At 33.8% G+C, this 22,411-nt stretch overlaps 1 protein-coding gene across 3 annotated transcripts in view; it reads left to right on the forward strand.

Moving 5' to 3' along the window:
- Positions 1 to 22,411, forward strand: part of LGR5 (leucine rich repeat containing G protein-coupled receptor 5) — a 1,626,452-nt gene that overhangs the window by 1,296,453 nt on the left and 307,588 nt on the right. For all 3 annotated transcript variants that reach the window (XM_044087987.1, XM_044087988.1, XM_044087989.1), the window contains 2 exons: positions 6,424 to 6,489; positions 6,715 to 6,786. In XM_044087987.1, coding sequence (XP_043943922.1) covers positions 6,424 to 6,489; positions 6,715 to 6,786 — 138 coding nt within the window. The remainder of the gene's footprint in view (positions 1 to 6,423; positions 6,490 to 6,714; positions 6,787 to 22,411) is intronic.

Raw genomic sequence — 22,411 nt, forward strand, 5'->3', positions numbered from 1 at the left:
CATGCATTAGAGTCTAAAGCAATTCCCCAGTTCTTCAGTATTTCACATCCATATTACAGTACAAACATCAGCTCTATCACACACTTCATAAAATATAAAATACTGGAATCCTTATTTTTCTTACCCTGATTGAGTGTGTTATACAAATCAGTAGTACTATGAGTACACTGCTTAAGAACATGTAGTTTGAAATGGTCATTAGTAAAAGGCCTGCTATGTTGCAAACATCTTTCAACCTAATAATGTTTGTGAGAATGCTATTCTGTTTTACCAACAGAAAATAACTCCATGCCTCTGATCTAATACAAAAGACTAAGTTTGGCCCTCAAATTATTTCTAGTTGATTGAATGGTTGAGATATGGATGTCAAGAAAAATTCACCATGGAAGCAGAGTGAAGTACAAATGATGTACATTAACAGTTGAGACATGATCGGAGAGACATGATCATAATTCTTTCTAGTGCATGGAACTTTATCTGGTCTATGTGTTAATTACTGCTTACAGAAAAATGTGTAGGAGAATGAAGTGCTTTACAGCACTGCAAGTCATGCAACACTTAGAACCGTCACACAGACAGTGGGCAGAAGCAAAGTGTCCTGCAATTGAATGGACAGCTTCTTGAGAGCTGTTTATCACTTCACTCTACCACACTTTGTAAAAATGATTAGGATACTATTCTGTGGGGCCTCTGCTTTGCATGAGACCAGAGTTTAACAGTACTGAAAGGTGCTGCACAAAGTTACCTTTTTCTCAAATTTAGAGCATGCCAGGTTCTTCAGTTGTGCTAAAGTAATTGTTTCATACAGTTACTTTCATGGTCATCTACTGTTTGCGTATAAAAATGGAACTTTACATTTTGAGCTAATAATGTAAAGTGAAGGTAAACTATTAGACAACATGGACCTTGGATTACTTTGTGGTTCATGTTCTCAAATATGAAAACAAAAAATGTATACTTGTTTCTTTCACAAAATACTAATTTTTGTGTTTCCTATATTAGCAAGAAAGGTTCTATGTCATTTTCTACAGTTGTTTACTGGAAGTGCTACAGGTATACAGTGTTGGAATTGTGCAACCTGATAGGGGACTGAGGCTGTTACCCTACTGGTGAGTAGAGACTGAATGCTCGAGCTATGATTGCCTCAAATTCAACTCACCAGTGATCCCCCATAGGAAATCATTGTTGATGAGTTGTGCCTGCAGTGATGTTCTTTTTTGGAGGACTTTCTCCCTTCTTTGAGTTGATGTGACAGTGGAGTTATATATAACTTTAGGGAGTTTTGGAGTCTTGCTCCTGTTTTACGATGGATTTTGTTTTTTTAGGCAAATGCAGTTTGGTTATTCTGATCGTCATTGTATTTTTCATCCACTTATAGTGGAAGCCGTGGAGGCTTTATGTGTGAACCTTATGGCCCTCTGTTATATCAGTCTGAACACCTGATATGTCAGAGAACTGTATTACAAAATTCTGGTGATTGTTTCTGTATTGTTGTTCATGTGATCTGTTTGTGTCATGTCTATGACCAAGATCATATCTTGAAATGGTCATGATACCATACTCACCCTGTTACTTAAATGCAGTCTAAGAGCTGTATTCAACATAGCTGTAAAAACAGATTAGTAACCCTGTAAATGTGGTATGATAGAAGAAGTTTTACAATAATTAGCAGCAGAAAAAGTTCCCATGCCATGAAATATTCAATGGTAGCATGAACAGCAGATGAAAAGAACAGTGAATGTATAACCGTACTGCTCACAAAAATCAGAACTGCATTATTTAAGGTAACAGCAGGCTCTTTAAAAAACCCCTGAGACTTCACAATGCATGCAAACAGGAGTATAGAATTTGCTAAATAAAAAAAAGTAAATAAATGGATGACCCATTTTTCTCAGGTTATCTCGCACCTTCAGATTTACTTGTTGAAATGTTGTGAGAGCCATGAAGGAAATGCAAGATTCGCAGGGTGATTCAATTTCTATAAGATTATAATCTCTGCTCGGAAGAGAAGAGCTTGCAACTGTTTTCTTTTTATGAGCTGTGAGTGACATTCCACTAACATCTAAGTACACTGCTTCACAAAGGCTTCTGATAAAAAAAGTTTGCTCACATGTCCTGATCGGGGCTTCAGTGACTCCAAAAGGCAGAAGGCTAAGAATCATTCTAAATGTGAAAAAAAGATTTAATTCTCACATACGTTTGTGTAACTACAAAACAGTACAGGTACTGTATATTATGTAAGATTTGTTCCCTTCAAAATGGTTTATCTAACAAGGAACATTCACTCGGTGTATTCTTCTCAGTTTTCAAATAAATAACAAATAAAATAGTAGTTTTAAAAAGTCTGAAGGCATTATGTATTTTGAAGCAAGTTCTCAGAATGGTCTGCAATTACAGTACAATAGATGTTAGTTATTTCCAAGGTAACAATTACTTTACTGTAGAAAGAAAAGTTTTTCATGACTGAAATTTCAAAATAAAATGTTCATTGCCTCTCGGGTATTATCAGCTTGCTAACTGCATGGTAAAGAATCAGTGACCCTAGCACACTACTAGTTGCATTAGTTTTTTTTTTTTTCATTCTGTCTCCTAAGAAATGCCATGTGGTCAGCTATGAATACATAAAGCTGCAATATGAAGACTGAGAGTGGACATTTGTGAGAAATATTTCATGCAGGGGTAAACTTCTGACACCCCCACACTGGCTAAAGTGCGATACAGTTACCTTCATGGTGTCTAGAAGAAAATGATAAGATTTGTCTTTTGTATAAAAAAATCAAGTATTTGCCTTTCTGCTTTTTTTTCCACAAATTTGGAGAAATTTGTCATTTTTGAATAACAGTATCACATTTGTCTGATTCCAACCCTTGTGTTCTGACAGAAGCCATGACTCCCACTTATTCTATCCCACTCTGCTGTAACCTTGCACTTTCTCAAGCCATGTTACTCCAGCGGGTCTCATCATGTTCTTACACTGAGAGATGTTTACTGTACTACTGATTAAATGTATTTTATTAAATGTAGACCAAATAATGTCTTCTGCGTATTTGCCATAATAAACACTTGGACATGCTAGGCTGAGGCTGTAAAATTCAAGATTTGTTTTAAGTATGACTAACCTCTCCTAGTGCATACCTCAGTTTTATATATATGGGTCTATATTACTAGAAAGAACGCTTAAATATTGGAATCTGTAAAGGTCGACCTTTACAGATCGAACTCTTAAATGTTCGAAATAGTAAAAAAGTATATGAAAAAAAACCAAACATGTAGAAGGGGTTTAGGCAGGGGGCAAGCCCCCCTGCACCCCCCATGCCCCCCGCTACTTAAATATACCAACTCCGAGATCGCACTTCAATGAACTACAGTGCGAAAATGGGAAATTTCCCATTCCCTACAATGTAGCACGATCTTGGAATTTGTATATTAAAGTAGGGGGTGTGTGGGGGGTTGCGCCCCCCACATTTTTTTTTCTATTGTGTATTTTATTTTTAATTTTTGTAAAATTTCGATCGCTTAACTGTTCGATCTCTAAAGGTCGACCTTTAGAGATTCAAACATTTAAGCGGTTGTGCATCTAATATAGACTGTGTATATATATATATATATATATATATATATATATATATATATATATATTAAAATAAATATCTGTAATTTACTGCTATGGCAGCATACTGTGGCAGCAATTAGGGTGTATTGCAATAGTAATTTTTTTATGTATTTTGCCAGTTAATATGTGTTTGGACTTTCATGCCGTATCACTCCATATAAATGTGATCTTTTGCCATCACAGTGCTGATGGGTAAAATTATGCCTTTGTGTTGCATCTGCTAGTCTAGTAAGGACACCAAACAAACTAGGACCAGCTTGAGAAATAATTATCCTACAGAAATCTGAAAGCATTCCACCTGCCACCCATGACCTGAACAATGACTTTCACTAAAAAAGTCTTTCTATCATTGTTGTGTGTTTGGCAGTGAAAAGATGAGGCTTGATTTCTGTAATGATGTGCCATTTGCCATTAGTAAAAAGTGCAGTAATGTATATTTAAACAGCAGCCTTTCCTGGTATAGTTTCTGAGTTTCACAAAAGAAAGTGCAATGCAAGAGGTAAATCACTGAACTGAGAACCTAAAAAGCTAAATTTTGAATTCCATACCCCAGACCCATTATTCACTTCTTGCATTACTCAGAGAAATTAGTTTATTTACTTACTTATTCACGGGTTTAGCTATTTAATTACTTAGGTTCAGGAAGCACTTAGAACTTTTTTTGCCAGAAATGATAACAAATTTGTTTTCAAAACTGAGAGGAAACAAAATGTTGTTTAAACACTATGTTTTACTTTGTAATATTATGTGCTGTTCCGTACATGTTATTCCCTTATTTATTTTTAAACTTGTTATGCTGCAGTCTGTAGGCTAAACCATCACATGCCATCAAAGTAAACTAGTTAGCATGAGACACACTAGATAATGGTTTCCAAAATAGCCAGGATTGTCCGTGTACCTGAGTCTTCTATACTGTACTTTATTGAACTACTCTACGTTGAAATCAGAGGATCTGTATAAATAAGAGATGCTGCATATCACAGCAGAGTGTCTAAGGCTGCATCTTAACCAGAGTAAGGATTTGAGCAGATTCTGTGCTCCATATAGTCCTAATCACAACCAAATTCTGTTAAAGTCCCATTAACTTTATTACAGGCAGGTTAGCTGAAATAAAATATGGTTGACAACCAGAGGTGTTGCTTCATGGTGATGAAGAATGTCCAGGAATGGAATCTGCTTGCCTGAAGGAAACTGGTGGAAGGGACTGCACTGTACTTTGCACACCAGCTTAAATAATCACTTGAGTTTTCTGTTTGATGTATTAACATAGCTGTTATGCAAGAAAAATGTATACATTTTTCGATTTTATTACAAAATACTCATTCCTCTCCTACAACTGTATGCCAAGCAAGTAAAGGAGTGCAGAAATGGGACTATCAGCTATACAAGTGATGCTTCACTGTTCCATCTCAAATATCCCCTTTCACATAAAACAAACTACGAAGTCTTCGATTATATGACTTAAAAATGACGGTACTTCCATTCAGCCTTTTCTCCCGGCACAACTCAAATGCAGAGTAGATCAATGTAGCTATAGCAGAATCAGTAACTGGTTAATTAGCAAATTTCTCCACCAGAGAAAAACTTTCTCAAAACTAGGGCCAGCAATTTGGAACAATCTACCTGCAAATATTAGAATTCAAGAAACTCTAAATCAAACACATTCCAAAACAAAACCTCCTAAAAACGATCTGTTTGCACTTCCTTTAATGGCAATGGCTAATACTATAACCTTCTAGGCTATGCTCAGCTTCTATATATTTCCACAGTGTTCTACGTGACTCTACTGACTGAATAAAATCATGCCACACTAATCTGTGTATTATTTGTCAAAGTTTACCTAGTCCATTGAATCATAGTTAGATAATTCAGTTTTCTTACAAAGAAATTGTTAAACCACACTAAGTTTTTTTTGCACCTTGGAATCATTGTACATTAATTTAAATTTACTGTATTGTAAAATAAAATACTAGTTTTAAAAAGTCTTCAATAACATTACATATTTTGAAGCAGGTTCTTAGGATGTTTGCCTGTAAAAGTGAATTGACTGTCAACTGGCCTGGGTCATAGCTGAAAAGGGTCTGTCGATCAGCCCACCTATGTGGTTAACAAAGGTCACAAATAAATAAGTTACTGAGTGCAATTATAAGCTGTGTGAATAAGTAAACTAAAGATGTTTTCTTCTGTGGAGTCTCCTAATGTCAGCTGTGTTTCCACTGTGTGAATTTTACTTCTCTTTGAGAACTTGAAACTTGCAGTAACTGTTTTTTTTTTTTTGCAAATAAAAAAAAATGTTCGGCTGTCAAACAATAAAATTAACCAAAACTTATATTAAAGCAATAAGGTATCAATTAACCTTACAAGTCTTATTTGCAACTAATCTAAGGCATACCACTTCATTTCATTATAATAATCTCATCAGCTTCAGTTCCTAAATTGAGCTGTTTTTTTTCTTCAATAGTTCAAAGTTTTTTTTGCCTTGTCACGTACCATGATGAGTGTTTCAACAAATGACAGAATGGATCATTCTGATATCTGCATGACCATTAAATGCTGCCCCTCACAATTTGTTTTGTGACACATTATTGCGGAACTATTTGTAACAGTTCACACATTTTACTTGTCATCACTGACACAGAACAGGCATACCCTACATATTTGCCTGTGGGGTAGGTGGCTTTTCACCATCAAAGATAAATTAGAAAAAATTAAATGGTTCTACATTACAGAGGGCAAGAAAATAAATGCCAAACCATCTGCTTGATTTATAAATTACAGATCTCATGTATTAATGTTCATCTTTTTTTCAGAGATCTTTCATACAATTTGATACAAGATTTGCCCAGCTTTAATGGCTGCCAGAAACTTCAAAAAATGTAAGTGTTCACAGATTTTCATAACATATTACTGTCTACATCTCAAAGTTGGAAAATGCTGATTATCTGTTTTGTTACTGATTGCCCATCCAGCAACAGCTAATGAATTTAGAGAGATAAATATGTCTTAGTTGGAAAGCATTGCATATTATAAATGTAAATAATCTCATACTGCTTGAGAATGCCAATATCACTGAAGTCACTGCAGTTCTTTTGTCTTTGCAGTGACCTACGTCACAATGAAGTCCGTGAAATCAGAGCAGACACCTTTCAGCAGCTAACTGCCCTCTGTTCCCTGTGAGTACTGCTGCCCAAGCTTGCCTTTTTAAGTAATGTTCTCTTGGTTGTGTGTTTGGCACTGAAAATACGAAGCTTGATTTCTGTAATGACGTGCTATTTGTTATTAAATTTTATAAGAAGCATAACTTGACCAGTGAAAAATGTTGATAGGATGTGGTGGCCAACTGAACTGCAATTTTCCTATTCTGTGTATTTCCAAAGAAAACAAAGTAAAGTGTTCTAGTCTGGTATTTAACTTGTGTATCAGATGTGCTCTGAATTTTACCTGAGTTTTCCTACTGAAACATACATTCTAGCTCTTCCAGTTTTGTTTTTGTTTTTGTTTCACATATATTTAAATATTAACTTTATTTTATATTCATGTTTCATTGTGCTTTTCTGGCACCATTATTATTTTATATATTTCCTAGACGTAGGTTTCATAACATGGCATATATGGCAGCACCCATAAATTTGGACATAAAGGTAGCTAACACCAGGAAAGTTTTAGAAATGCATTTAAAAAAAGTTTTTTGAATTTAAATTATAGCTTCAGTGTTTAGAAGCAGCATTTTGATGCAAAACTAAACTAAATATCTCTTACAATATTTTTCAGTGGCATATGTTTGAATTTGCAGCATGTAATATTTTTATCTGTAAAGTAGTATAGTTTGCACTTATGCCATATGTCAGTCACTTATCCTGTCAGAGGGGAATGAAATATTTCACCTTTCACAGACAGTCAGTCAGTTTTGTATGACAGCTGCCAATGCAGTCTAAACCAAAATATTTTAAAATAAAGTGTAGACATTGTATTCTACCACACTAATGTCTTGGAAAGTTGAGGTCAACGTGTAATTTGGTAATATAAATATTGTTTTAAATAAGTTGCCAAATGTTCTTATATTTTAAAGAAAACAAAAAAAAAATATTCTAAGCATGGATGTTTCATTTGAAAGGCTCAATGTCTAAAGTTAAGAAGCAAAAGCAGTATTACCTGGTCCCTGTTTGTGTAGAACAATAAAATATAATGATAAAGTGAGACACGGAAACATGTAAGAAATGGCAGGATAATACAGCAACATGGGTAGCAGGGAAAAGACTTCTGTGTCAGTTTGATAGAGATGAAATTAGGAAGGCTGACAGGAAGAAGCAAGAAGGAACAGAAGAGGTAAGTTGGAATAGAAAGAAATGCATGGTCTAGATGAGAGCACTGAACTTCAGGGAAACAACAAGGACCCTTGCCAAGGGTTACTTTATAGGTTAGAATAATGTGATGATTCAGGAAAGCATTGACAGCCAATGATATACCTGGCAATTTAAGCCTTAGAACTATTACTGAATCAAGCTATTAAACTTATAGAGAATCATAACAGCTTGAACTGTTATGTTTTCTGAAAATTAAGGGCAAGCTTGTAACACTCTGGAGCAGCGCAGTAAAATGTTTAAGACGTGTGTAACTTCCATTGGTGCTTTCTAGGCCATAATGTCATTTAGTTTTTTTTTTGTTTGTTTGTTTTTTAGATATGTGTGAGAAACTGTGTATTAATTATAACAGCTCATATGTGTGAATGAACTGCATTATTACCAGAGACAATCTGAATGACTTGTACAGCTATTTGATACGTGATGCATCAATTTCTCTTTAAAACTCTTTATCTATGTGAAGCAATATTAAAAGGCTTCCTTTTTATGCAGTTTGTGAAAACCCTAAGTGTGCTGAGCATCCAAGTGCTCCGGATTATGTGGAATGCTCCGCATTTAACGACGAGCGAAGCCACTGTTCTGCTGTTCCTTATTGAACATCAGTGGCTCCACTACACGCATTCTGATTGGTTTGTGTACCGCAATTACTGCCAGTCAGCATCACGGCACACAAACCAATACATAGGCCAATCACATTCCGGGAAGCCTTTTTGCGCCAAAATAATGGCTTGAAAAAGGCTTCCAGGAAGCAGTGATCTTCCAACAACAACAGCGGAAGACCGGTAATAAGGAATAAACACTGCTGGGGATTGAAGACATCGGGGGGCAGGACTCGAGCGCCAGAAAAAGAATCAGCAGCTGAAGGGACTTCAGGGACATAACCATTGCTTTGGTAGTTCTAGGAGGATCAAGAGTGTCAAGTCTGAGGTTTTGTTTTGCTGCCTGCCTGCCTGCTAGACAATCGCAGCTGATTTTCGTGTACTGTGTGGAGTCTGTGGATTGTATTGAGCTGCTGGGGGTTTTATAAATGTAGCTGTGGCCAGGGCATTCAGAAAGGATTCAGTAGCTGTATTGTTTTGCAGATCCTTAAATTAATTGTTTTTTTTTACAGAAGATTGCCTGCATACAACATGCATTATATAATTTGAGGGGTTAAACTAAAAGTTTTTTTAACTGTTTCCACTAAAAGTTTTTTGTCACTGTTTCAATTAAATGTCCAGAGCAAGAGTGAGCAAAAAGAAAAGTGAATACATTGAAATATTAACTGATTGTGTTATGTATATAATCATTACAGACTAGGTGTCTCTGTAGTTAAAGCTTACTGATGCCACTGGACATCAAATGTTGCTTGGTCATACTTGTTTTAAGAATTCTAAAACCATGCTGAATACAGGGTAACTGGAGATTTTGTTTTAAAGCTGATGTGATATTTGACCTCTATTTAGTGATGCTAAAAATATTTAATATTATTTGTACTATTTATATGTATTCTATACTGGTCATATTTCTGTAAATATCTCTAAAACCAAGTGACGTTGATATAACTACTTAGCCTCATATGAAACCTCACAGTTGTATGAAGAAAATGCTGCTGGCAGTATGTTTTGCATGAGTGGTTATTGAGATCATAAGCTGTGTTTATTTTGACTTAGAAAATCTAGTTTAAGACCAGGAATAAAATGAATGCAACCTTTGCAAAGATTATTTTGTGTTGAATAGTTTTCCATTCCATTTACAGTTTTCAAGTAACACGTACTGTTTTAGAGTTGAATATTTGTTTTGAACAGAGATTACAACTTTATATTTTTCAAGGCATAGGCTAAATATTATAAGACCAATATTTAGTGTCTCTATTTTTGTGCTGTTTGTCCCCCTAGTATGTCTCTGACAGTAATTGCCAACACAGATCATGTTCTAGCAACTTTCTCAGTTTATAAGACAACATTTAATGTCTTTTTGTTGGGCTGCTTACATTATGTTGGGCTTTGTCCAGATTTCTTGCACTAAAAGGTCGAGAGGTATTGGGACGGATGTCAAAAGTGAGCATCTTTGTAGTAAGGGGATGCTTTAAAGTATCAAGTTTTGTTTTCTAGTAGAACTTTAGTGTCTTTTCATAATGGCAAGATGCTGAACTGCTCAAGGAAAATACTAAAGTGACAGTATTGTGCTGCTGGTTGACATAAGAAAATGGGCAATTTTTCTAATTAAGTTCTAATTTTTTAATTCTAACTTCTAATTGAGCAACATTTTTATTTTGAATTCTCTTGTCAATGCCTCAGGTTTATAGCAGTAGTTTTGTCAAGTCTGGTTTTGTCCTTCATTCTGCTCTGTTTTCTTTACTCAGTGGCATTTTTCAGTAGTATTTCCACAACTGGAAACTAAGCACATTCATGCCAGTATCACTACAACCTCTGTGCACTTTGGATCAGATTTTTTGCCATTAGTGTGCTATTTGGATTTTAGTAGGGACCCTACCTTAAAATCCAAATGGCACACTAATGGCAAAAAATCGGTTTCAAAGTACACAATGCTGTAGTGATACTGGTATGAATGTGAGGATTTACAAAGGTTGGGATATGTATGTGTGCTTCTGCTTAGTGTGTTTTTATTTTTCATGGTTAAAGATATGAGATCTTGCATTCTTTCTTCTTAACTGTGCCAAGACATGATGTCTTAAATGACACATTCTTGTCAAAGTAGAGGGTCCAGCTTTTAAGTACCCTTTTAGGCACCTTTGCCAGGCCCAGACCAGGTGGTAGGACAGGGGTAGAACACATTTAAAGTGGTGAATGTGAAATGCAAGTCTCTACCATGATCCATGGCAATGGCACGTTTTGCGGTATGCAAAAATAGGGTGTTCCACATTTTGACCATTTGTCACACATTGCTAAGGTCTGTGTTCCACATTGGCCTCTTAAGAAGTTGAGACCTATGTAAGTGTGCATGTTCATTAAACAAGCTGAGGCAATCAGTCTAACCCTTAAACACCTAAAGGAATGTACTGCTCTGGGACAGGATTAAGAGGCAATATACATCATGTAAGGTGGGTTATTGTAAGACTTGAGTATACACCTCTTCACATAAAACAGTTTTTTGCAAGCATCAGAGCCTGAGGTATACAAGTGTGAAAAACTGTTCTGCTGCAAATTTGTGAAAAGAGTTGTTGTTCAACAGAATAGCTCTATCTGCATACATTAGTACTTTATGTCTGCAGGTCTCACTGATAAAGAGAATAATGAAAAGGTCATTTTTTCATTTAGTTTTGATGACTAGATGGCACCCAATGAGTCTTTCTACAAGGATTTATCTAAGATCATATTTTAGTGATTAGAGGAAATTTGACCTTAGTGACAGCAGGAAATCTTTTAGTCTTTACTGGCAAGTGGAAAGGAATATTTAATATTCCCATGAATTACTGTCAGAACAGTGTTAAGAGTTCTCCTTTCTGTCTCTTACCCAAAGGCTGTCACCTCAGGAATGCAGCGTTTTGATGCTCCGGTCTTGGTACTGAGATATGAATCTTATTAGTTGATGTGAATGTGGATACCAGTATCTCAGCATCGAATATGAATTTGCATATGATGAGACACTGACAGTACTGAATCCTTGCAAAATGTCTACAGATTCTTATTTTAAGTCCATTCTCAGTGCTAGAGATGGACTGACTGGTTCACCAAGTATATAGTTTGCATTTGCATGTTGTGTTGTATTGTGTGCTCTTATTCCTAACCCTAAGATTAACTTATACCAGAGAATTCATAGGTGTCTCCACAGATTGGAATACTACCTCCCCATGAAGGTAGCTATATGCATTTCCAATCTCCGGTGGAAAAATGATGTACCACATTACTTTTTAGTTTCCCCACTGTGGTTTGCAACTGTAACCCTCCCAGCTCTACCTCTACTTTATTTTTAAGGTATTGTCTTAATGGATTTTTTTGATTTCCTTAAATGTTTGTTTTGAATTTTCCCTCCCTGTTCTATTGAAGGGTATACTTATTAAATTCCTACATCCTGTCTTCACATGCTGTCTGGCATGGAGCCATCATTACATTTGCACCTACACTGGACAGCCTCCATCACATCTGTTTCTCTACAAAGAAAGTTTTCCACAATCAGAAGCATTAAGTTAGATGCAGTCTCACTGGTTGTCATTAAAGTGGGAAAAATGACTTGTCTTCTATAGGGCATGCCATTGCTTATGGTTTCCAAAATTTCTTCAGTCCTCCCCCCTAGCCAGAAATTCATAGATTGCACTCAGACTTCATGTTGTGACTCCACTACCTTGCTATCATTTAAAAAATGTACTCAGCCTTCAAACTGTTGCCCACATACACTTAAGAGAAGGACCTCTTTATCATGTAAGCATGTTTTGTACAACATTATAGTAGACAGTAGTTTAGACAGTTCAAAGCATTCTGTGCTGTTTGATCCATAACATTTGTAAGAGATACTTAGAAAAAAATTACTCACTTAAGTACACTGATTGTGGATAACTGCACCCTTACCTACAGGTCATATGATACAGAAAGCTCAAAGGTCTAGCTGTATTCCATTCTGTTGTTGTGAGTCCTTTATCTCTCACACACAGCACTCTTCCCTTATTACACTCTCACTCTGTGCTGCTTTTTAGGAACATGTTTATGACACTTTTAGTCTGACATACATTTGTCTATTCTTCCAATGCCACATGCATATTTATGACACTTTTAAGCTGACATACATTTGTCTATTATTCCAATGCCACATGCATGTTTATGACACTTTTAAGCTGACATATATTTGTCTATTATTCCAATGCCACATGCATGTTTATGACACTTTTAAGCTGACATACATTTGTCTATTATTCCAATGCCACATGCATGTTTATGACACTTTTAAGCTGACATACATTTGTCTATTATTCCAATGCCACATGCATGTTTATGACACTTTTAAGCTGACATACATTTGTCTATTATTCCAATGCCACATGCATGTTTATGACACTTTTAAGCTGACATACATTTGTCTATTATTCCAATGCCACATGCATGTTTATGACACTTTTAAGCTGACATACATTTGTCTATTATTCCAATGCCACATGCATGTTTATGACACTTTTAAGCTGACATACATTTGTCTATTATTCCAATGCCACATGCATGTTTATGACACTTTTAAGCTGACATACATTTGTCTATTATTCCAATGCCACATGCATGTTTATGACACTTTTAAGCTGACATACATTTGTCTATTATTCCAATGCCACATGCATGTTTATGACACTTTTAAGCTGACATATATTTGTCTATTCTTGCAATGCTTCATGCATGTTTGTGAAACTTTTAGGCTGATATAGATTTGTCTATTCTTCCAATGCCACATACTTTTGCCCTCATGCCTCAGCTTTTTATTCCATCCTCCTCTTGCACAGGCCTGTTCTACACATCTTCACATTTCACTGCAAATTGCTTTCAGGATAATCTCTGTATCCCCCACTGCCCTCTTTAGTAATGGGTGATAACCCTAACCCTAATGCTGCCTCTTCCCCCAACCATAATCCTACACCTTAATGTCATTAAAACCTTCATGTACACTGCCACTATTGAGACAAATTTAAATTCAGTGTTACAGAAGGTTTTAGTTTTCATATCAAGAGAGGAAATAATTTTCTCTCGATATTATTGTTTTCAGTTTTGTTTGTGTTTGGTATTATGTATGATCAAACTTATTTTGTCTGCATTTTACATTTGTCATTAGGGCCGTTCGATCAATCTCAATATACCCATTATTTAGTTTATATATATATATATATATATATATATATATATATATATATATATATATATATTGGGGTGAAATTCAGTTGATCTATAGTCAAAATTTAAAAGTTGTTGTTGGTGCAAAATATCTAAAAGTCAAGCTATTGAAAACTTAGAATTTGCCCTTTTTCACTGCTGTATTATCCTGGAGTTAGTATACATAATTTACAGGGGGTGTGGGGATCACACTTACATTCATATATTTTCTTCCACCTTCTAAATCTCATTTTAATAATTTTTTTTCTCCATCTCTAAATGTTTCCAAGGAAAATTAAAATAATGTTCTTTCATAATATTCAAATATCATTCTTTCCTATTTTTTCAACAACATTCATATGCAATTTCCATAAGAAAATGGTATTTTGATATGCCTTTATATCTTCTTTCATATTATTTTCCATCTTTTCCTTATCCCCATTTTCCCCAAAACATTTATATTTAGCATACAAAATGTATTGTATTAAATTCCTTTTTTCTTTTCTATAACTTACGCCCTATACAAATTCAGTTAAGCTGCATGCACAGTTGGGTTAATTAATGATAATCCCCCTTTTAACTGGATTTACTGTAAACCTTCATATAAATGAAAATATAATAGACGTTATTTATTTTTCAGAGTTAGTCAGAATCATATAAATACTTGCTACAGATGTTAACTTGCCTAAAAGAACAGAATTTATCAAATATGCTTTTTTCTTGTGTGACAATTTATATGACTTCAAAATTGTGTGTATACCTCTTAATTGATGTGAAATTTTCTCCCATTGTATTTTCTTATGATCATTTAATCCAAATATTATTCCTAGTATATCTATAACCCCTACATTGAACTGTATATCTTCTATATTTCCTATAAATCCAAAATGTTTACTTGCATCTTTCTTTATACATAAGTCAAGTATCTTTAATAACTTAATTAACTTTCTGATTGTCTCTTCCATCCATTCTTTGTTCTTAGAAATTAGCACAATATCATCTGCATAGGTATATATTACTGGTAATCACATTTCCTCCATTATCTTATAACCTGCCATATTTAGTATTCTATTATTAGCAATCACATTCATAACTAAAGCAAATATAATACTGCCTGCTGAACATCCTTGCCTTATTCCACATTCTGTTTTAATTTCCTCACTTAACCATCCATTTAATATTACTCTTACATTATTTTCTCATACATGGATTTAATTACTTTTAATATCCTTTGACTTATGTTATAAGTCCCTAATATATCCCATAAAGTGTCATACTGTATTTTATCAAATGCCTTACTTAAACCTCCTACCATGATTTTAGCTTCTAATCTTTTATTTATAATGCCACTTATTGCTTGTTTTACTATCCCTAATAAATTCTGACTTCCTCTCCATTTTCTATCAAACATTGTTTAATCAACTAGTTTCTCTACTTTATTTGTTAGTCTTCTAGTTATTATTCTCATAAATATCTTATAATCTGTATTATTCAGTATTGTAGGTCTCCAATGTTTTATATCTTCTTTCTCTCCCTTTTTCCATATGAATTTCATGAGTCCCATACATATCTGTTTATCTGTAATACCAGTCTTTAGCCATTCATTTAATACCTCCACAAAAAAACCTTTTTGACAATTTTCCCAATCATTGTACATATGATATTCAATACCATCCATTCCTGTAGCTCTATCCAGATTGAGATCTTTCAATATTTCATTTAGCTCTTTCACACTTATATTTTTTCCAAATTCACATTATCTTCTTTGCTTATTTTTAACTATACATTTATGTGTTTTACTTCTTTCTTTACAAAAGTATTGTTCTATATACTTTTCAATCACTTCAAATGTTCCTTCTTGTGTTGTTATTTTCCCCTTCATTATTATTTAATCCCCTTATTATTCTTTTATTCTCTTTTATTAATTTATTCAAGTAACATGCCAGCTCTTCTTTTCTTCCTTGTAAAAATATCTTTGTTTATATAACAATATCCTAATTATTTCCTGATTTATATTATATATTTGTTTTTCTATCCCATAAAAAAATGTCTTATCTTTCAATACTTCCTTAAACACTTATTGACTCAACTGCTTCTTTTAGTTTCTCTAGCCTTCTTTTTTCATCTTGACACTTATCCACCAACTTGTCCAGGTTTTATAAAATATTATTATGCCTATATGATCTTTCTATAGCTTATTAATCTCTTTCCTATCTTCTTTATTTAAGTTTTTTTCATTCATCCTCTTGACACCTTTACATATTCTTATATATCCTTCTTACTTGTATACATCTATCCATATGGCTACATGATCTGAAAAGCCTGTCCTTTTTATTCCTTTCTGCAGAATTCTTAAACTGTCAGGCACTAATAAGTTATACATTTTTCTTTCCTTTTCTTAAATTGCAATTAAAATCCCCCACTAATATTATATCCATATTAACACCTACATAATTTAGATGTTTTTAAACGTTATCTCTCTTTCTTTCTTTGTAATATATGCATATATTGCAATAGTTATATAAACATTTGTTTTCTATCTTAAATCTATTACCATTATTCTTCCTAATTCTACTGTTGTAAAATCTAAGATTTTAATGTTTTCTTGACATAATGCAGCTATTCCTGAGCTTTTGTCTTTTCCCATATTCCATATAATGTTTCCACCCCATAATACTTCAGTTTGTAACAGTTCATCATCTGTCAAGATTCTAGTATCTTCTAATATAATTATGTGCATTTCAACTGAAGCACACCATTCTAAAATCCCTAATCTTCTTTTAATATTCTTCATACTATTACGATTTGAAGTGAATCTCTTCATCCTTTAAATGAAGCCAGTATAATTATTCCTCTCTCATCCTTTACCTTTTTTGTTCTCTTTCAAAATTATACTTTCAAACTTTCTTTTCCTCTTTCACCATTTTTCCTACAGAATTTTTTCTTCCTCTTACTACTACTTGCCAGTTTACATATTCCTCCACACTTGTGTCAAGCATTTCTTCTTCCCCTTCCCTTTCCCCATCTTTTCCCTCCCTTGTTAAATCTTTATTTCTTTCCTGTATACCAGCCTGTCTTTCTTGTTCATTTTCTATATTTTTACGTATATTATATACAGCATCATGTGTACATTCTTTTTCTGTAAGTTCTACATTTTCTTCACAATCTGGCCATGTATATCCAGTTTTTCTACATTTTTTACATTCATATCACATTTTCTTGTTTCATGCCCTGTTTTGCCACAAATAAAACATTTTCATTTTGTACATTCATTAATCAAATGATTACTTTTTCCACGTAAAAAAGCATGTCTAGGCTGCCCTTTATATTTAACAAATCATCTGTTACCATTTACAATAATCACACTTGGGATATGTGCAACATTACCACTTTCCTTTTACAACATAATCCCACATTCCCAGCCTCCAGTCCATAAACCTCAGTCATCATATATTTTTATTGTGTCCTTAACATCTTTACATAGAGTCTTTAAATATTCTTTAAATTCCTCTTTTTCGACTTGTGTTCCAAATTGTATTAAAACTCTTTTTTTTTGTTTCTGTATGAAACACCTGCACCACATATTCACTCCAAGGATTACAATTCTTTTTTTTTTTTTGTTCATACAGGTCTAAAACATTTTTCATATGTTGTCCTGTTTCAAAGATTATATTACAGTATGTTTCTTTATTAATAAAAATAAAGGCTCTTACCTCCTTAGGGAACACCCTTTAAGTCCTTTCTCTTCCTTTCTGCTTACTCTTATAACAAATTTCTTTATTTGCCTCCTTCACTTCTTTGGCTATTCTTTCTCCTTCTTTCACTGTCTGTGCATACAATTTGTTTTTCATAGTGTTCTCTGCAACCTCCTCTTCTTGTATCTTCTCCAGAATGTTATCCCATAAATCCGTCACTTCACTCTCCGGTTCACTCTGATTAATCATATCGTGATTGGAGGGTTGCAATAATACATCCCTGCTAGCTCTTTCCATCTCCTTCAAACTACCTTTCCTGGAATAGACACTCCAAGTCTGGTACAGCTTCAGCAACCTTCTGCTCCTTTACCTCCTTTCTTCCTTCCACTTTTCTCCTCCAATATGGATGACCCCTCCACTTCTTCTACTTCACTTTCCATCTTTGCATTCTCCTTCTCTAACACTATCTTCTCCACACAAACACTCACCATACTTCTTCCTGTATCTCTGAGCTGCCTTCGCACCCAGAACGGAAAAGGAAGTTGGATGTACCACCAACAGTATGCTATGAGATGGTGAAATTCTCCTAAGTTAGATAAATCAAGACAAGATTTCAACCAATGGAACTTTTCTCTTCTAAATTCACCAGTTCAAAATATCCAAGAAGAAATTCGAATAAGAAAAAACTCACTTTTAATAACAAACAAGCAAAGCTTTCGGGAATAACCCTTCTTCAGTGCTGTTAGAATAATAAATGAACTCAATACATTCATATATTTATATGTATAATTAACATAAACACATGACACAGCCAGCCTATGAAAAATCTAAAAGCACATCAATTAAAATTTCATCAATTAAAATTTAAGGCAACAGACTTGAAACGAATTACTAAATATGTAAACACATATATGTTGCCATAAACTAAAAATCATAAATTAATACTTCAAATAATAAAAGATGTATACATACTATCTATCAATTTATTATTTTATTATTAATATTTATTTATTCCAGTCTTATTAGTTATGTTGCTTCTGTTTAAAATCTAAAACAGGCTAAATAGTAATCATATTATTTATACCCGGTTTCTTATCAGCGTTTAATATAATAATCCATCTATATTCGGCCGAATCTAATTTATTAATCATATCTCCCAATCGCAAATTCTTATTTATTATCTCAAGTACTTTAAATTTAAAATTGTGTAAATTATTAGTCTCGTTTCTATATTGTGCTAAAGCATTTGTAGGTATATTCCTTCTTATTTCGGACTTGTGTTGAATTACACGGTCTTTTAAGGCTCTCGAACATTTCCCTGCATAAAAACTTGTGCATTGTGTACATGTGGCTAAATAAATCGCTATTGTACTTCTACATGTAGCTTGACACTTCATTTTATATTCAATTCTATTTGTTGGATGTATAAACACTTTACTTGTACAGATATCTGTGCAACAACTACAAGCATAACATCGTATTGTACCGGGGTTGGAAGGTATAATTTGTCCACAATTAATCTCAAAATCTTTATAACATAATCTCCTTTTTAAATTATGTTTATTTCTATATGAAAATCTGGGCTTAATTCCCAGTATTCTGTTTAATTCTGGCTGAGCCATCAGGATACACCAATTCTTCTTAATAATTGACTCAACCTCCCTAGTCATTTTACTATAAGTAGTTGTATACCTCAGTATATTATCTGAGTTACTAGCCATAATTTCCAAGGTCTTATGTTCTGCGAAATAAGGAGAGGCATAGGTCTTTCTATTATTTGGAATATTTTCCCTTATTTCATTTATATGTCTCATATCATAACCTCTATTTAAGAATTCATGACAGATAAGGTCCATCTGCTCTTGACATTTTTCATCTTCCGTGTTTAATCTACTTATTCTTAGCAGTTGGCTTTTAATAATCCCATTAAATACATGATATGCATGCATGCTCCTTGCATGTGTATACCTATTTACTTGTATATCTTTCTTATAAACACAAGTCTCCAAATTGTTGTTATGGCCTCTATATAGCTCATCATCTAAGAAAGATATTTTAATCTTAGAATACTTAGTTATAAATTTTAGAAAGTCTGTTGTACTATTCAAATAAGAAACAAAATTGTTTAACTCCTGTTCATCACCCCGCCATAGAAGGAAACAATCATCTACAAAACGCTGATAAAAAAGTACATTACTCTTATCTATTATCTGTGTTAAGAATGTTTTGTGCTTCCCATTGATTAAGTACAATATTAGCATATGTGTTTGCCATGGGAGTACCCATGGCAACACCAGATAACTGTAAATAGACTTGTTTATTGAATAAAAAAAAAACATTTTTCTCCAATACAATTTCTATTGCACTGCATATAACTTCAACGTCTCTCCCTTTCATATTCGAGTTAGTATATAGAAATTCACAAATAGCACTAATGCCATAGGAATATGGTATAACAGAAAAAAGAGAAGCTATGTCCATAGTTACCATAATAACATTAGTATCCCTGTTATTATTATACCATTCATAAAGTTTCCTTAGGAAATCTCCTGTACCTTTTATATAACTAGGACATAGTTTCAGATATTTACTTAATTTTTCTTGAACAAAAACTGATAAAGGTTCAGTTGACCATCCCCTTCCTGACACTATTGGTCTCATTGGTGGTAGTGTTTGGGACTTGTGTAACTTAGGTATTCCATAAATAACTGGAATTATGGGAGTTGAAACTGTCAAGAAATTAAATAACTCTAGGGAGATATTACCTTCTGTCTGTAAATCATAAAGAAACATGTTAAAATCACTAATAATCTTCACTGTAGCATATGAAATTTCTTTAAAAACTTTCTCATCATTTAGAAAGTCATACATCAATATATTATATTTGTCTTTATCAAACACTACAATCGCCCCTCCTTTATCTGCCTGCTTAATAATTATATTGTTATCACCAACCAAAGCTTTTAAAGCAAGATGTTCATGATATGTCATATTATATTTACTTGAATTCATTTTACAATTAATTTTATCATCATATAGTCATCTCAACTCATTTTCACAAATAGCTATAAAGGCATTTACAGTAGGAGCATTGTTAGGAATAAATGTGCTTTTCTTTTTTAATTTATCATAGGCTCCATTGTTTGCTCCCCCATATAACATTTTTAAACTAACATTTCTAGAAAATACTTTCAAATCAGTTAACACTTCAACGATAGTATCATTGCCAGCCGGTATAAATTGTAGCCCTTTATTTAAAAGGCTAACAATACCATCAGTCAAAGTCATAGTTGATAAATTTACAATAGACGAATTCAGCTTACCACTCAAAAGCGTCCCTGCTTGTTGCTTGGCATGGGACTGTTGCGTCCCTGCTTGCTGTTCGGTAAGGGACTGTTGTTTATTCCTGAAGGCGGGATCATCAGATAAGCACGCAACAACTGAGCAGGCATTTCAATTGTCTGAACAGGTTATTAGGAGCACTAAAAATAACACTAGACATATGGAGGTTTTTTAAACCTCTCGCAGCCAATAGTTCCGAATTTACCAGAGAAAGTGGAAGTAAAAGGGCGCCCTCAATCAAGGGGTCGCTCCAAACAAAGGTTCAATGCAGCTACAGGAAAGAGAAAAGACAACAATCCCTTACCGAACAGCAAGCAGGGACGCAATAGTCCCATGCCAAACAACAAGCAGGGACGCTTTTGAGTGGTAAGCTGAATTTGTCTATTGTAAATTTATCAACTATGACTTTGACTGATGGTATTGTTGGCCTTTTAAATAAAGGGCTACAATTTATACTGGCTGGCAATGATACTATCGTTGAAGCGTTAACTGATTTGAAAGTATTTTCTAGAAATGTTAGTTTAAAAATGTTATATGGGGGAGCAAACAATGGAGCCTATGATAAATTAAAAAAGAAAAGCGCAGTTATTCCTAACAATGCTCCTACTGTAAATGCCTTTATAGCTATTTGTGAAAATGAGTTGAGACGACTATATGATGATAAAATGAAATGTAAAATGAATTCAAGTAAATATAATATGACATATCATGAACATATTGCTTTAAAAGCTTTGGTTGGTAATAACAATATAATTATTAAGCAGGCAAATAAAGGAGGGGCGATTGTACTGTTTGATAAAGACAAATATAATATATTGATGTATGACTTTCTAAATGATGAGAAAGTTTTTAAAGAAATTTCATATGCTACAGTGAAGAAGATTATTAGTGATGTTAACATGTTTGTTTATGATTTACAGACAGAAGGTGATATCTCCCTAGAGTTATTTAATTTCTTGACAGTTTCAACTCCCATAATTCCAGTTATTTATGGAATACCTAAGATACACAAGTCCCAAACACTACCACCAATGAGACCAATAGTGTCAGTAAGGGGATGGTCAACTGAACCTTTATCAGTTTTTGTTCAAGAAAAATTAAGTAAATATCTGAAACTATGTCCTAATTATATAAAAGATACAGGAGATTTCCTAAGGAAACTTTATGAATGGTATAATAATAACAGGGATACTAATTTTATTATGGTAACTATGGACATAGCTTCACATTTTACTGTTATACCAAATTCCAATGGCATTAGTGCCATTCGTGAATTTCTATGTACTAACTCGAATAAGAAAAGGAGAGATGTTGAAGTTATATGCAGTGCAATAGAAATTGTATTGGAGAAAAAATGTTTTTTTATTCAATAAACAAGTCTATTTACAGTTATCTGGTGTTGCCATGGGTACTCCCATGGCAAACACATATGCTAATATTATACTTAATCAATGGGAGACACAAAACATTCTTAATACGGATAATAGATATAAGAGTAATGTACTTTTTTATCAGCATTTTGTAGATGATTGTTTCCTTCTATGGCAGGGTGATGAATAGGAGTTAAACAATTTTGTTTCTTATTTGAATAGTACAACAGACTTTCTAAAA

Source organism: Protopterus annectens, chromosome 11.part0 (genome assembly GCF_019279795.1).
Source record: "Protopterus annectens isolate FY-2018-M chromosome 11.part0, PAN1.0, whole genome shotgun sequence".
Taxonomy (NCBI): Eukaryota; Metazoa; Chordata; order Ceratodontiformes; family Protopteridae; genus Protopterus; species Protopterus annectens.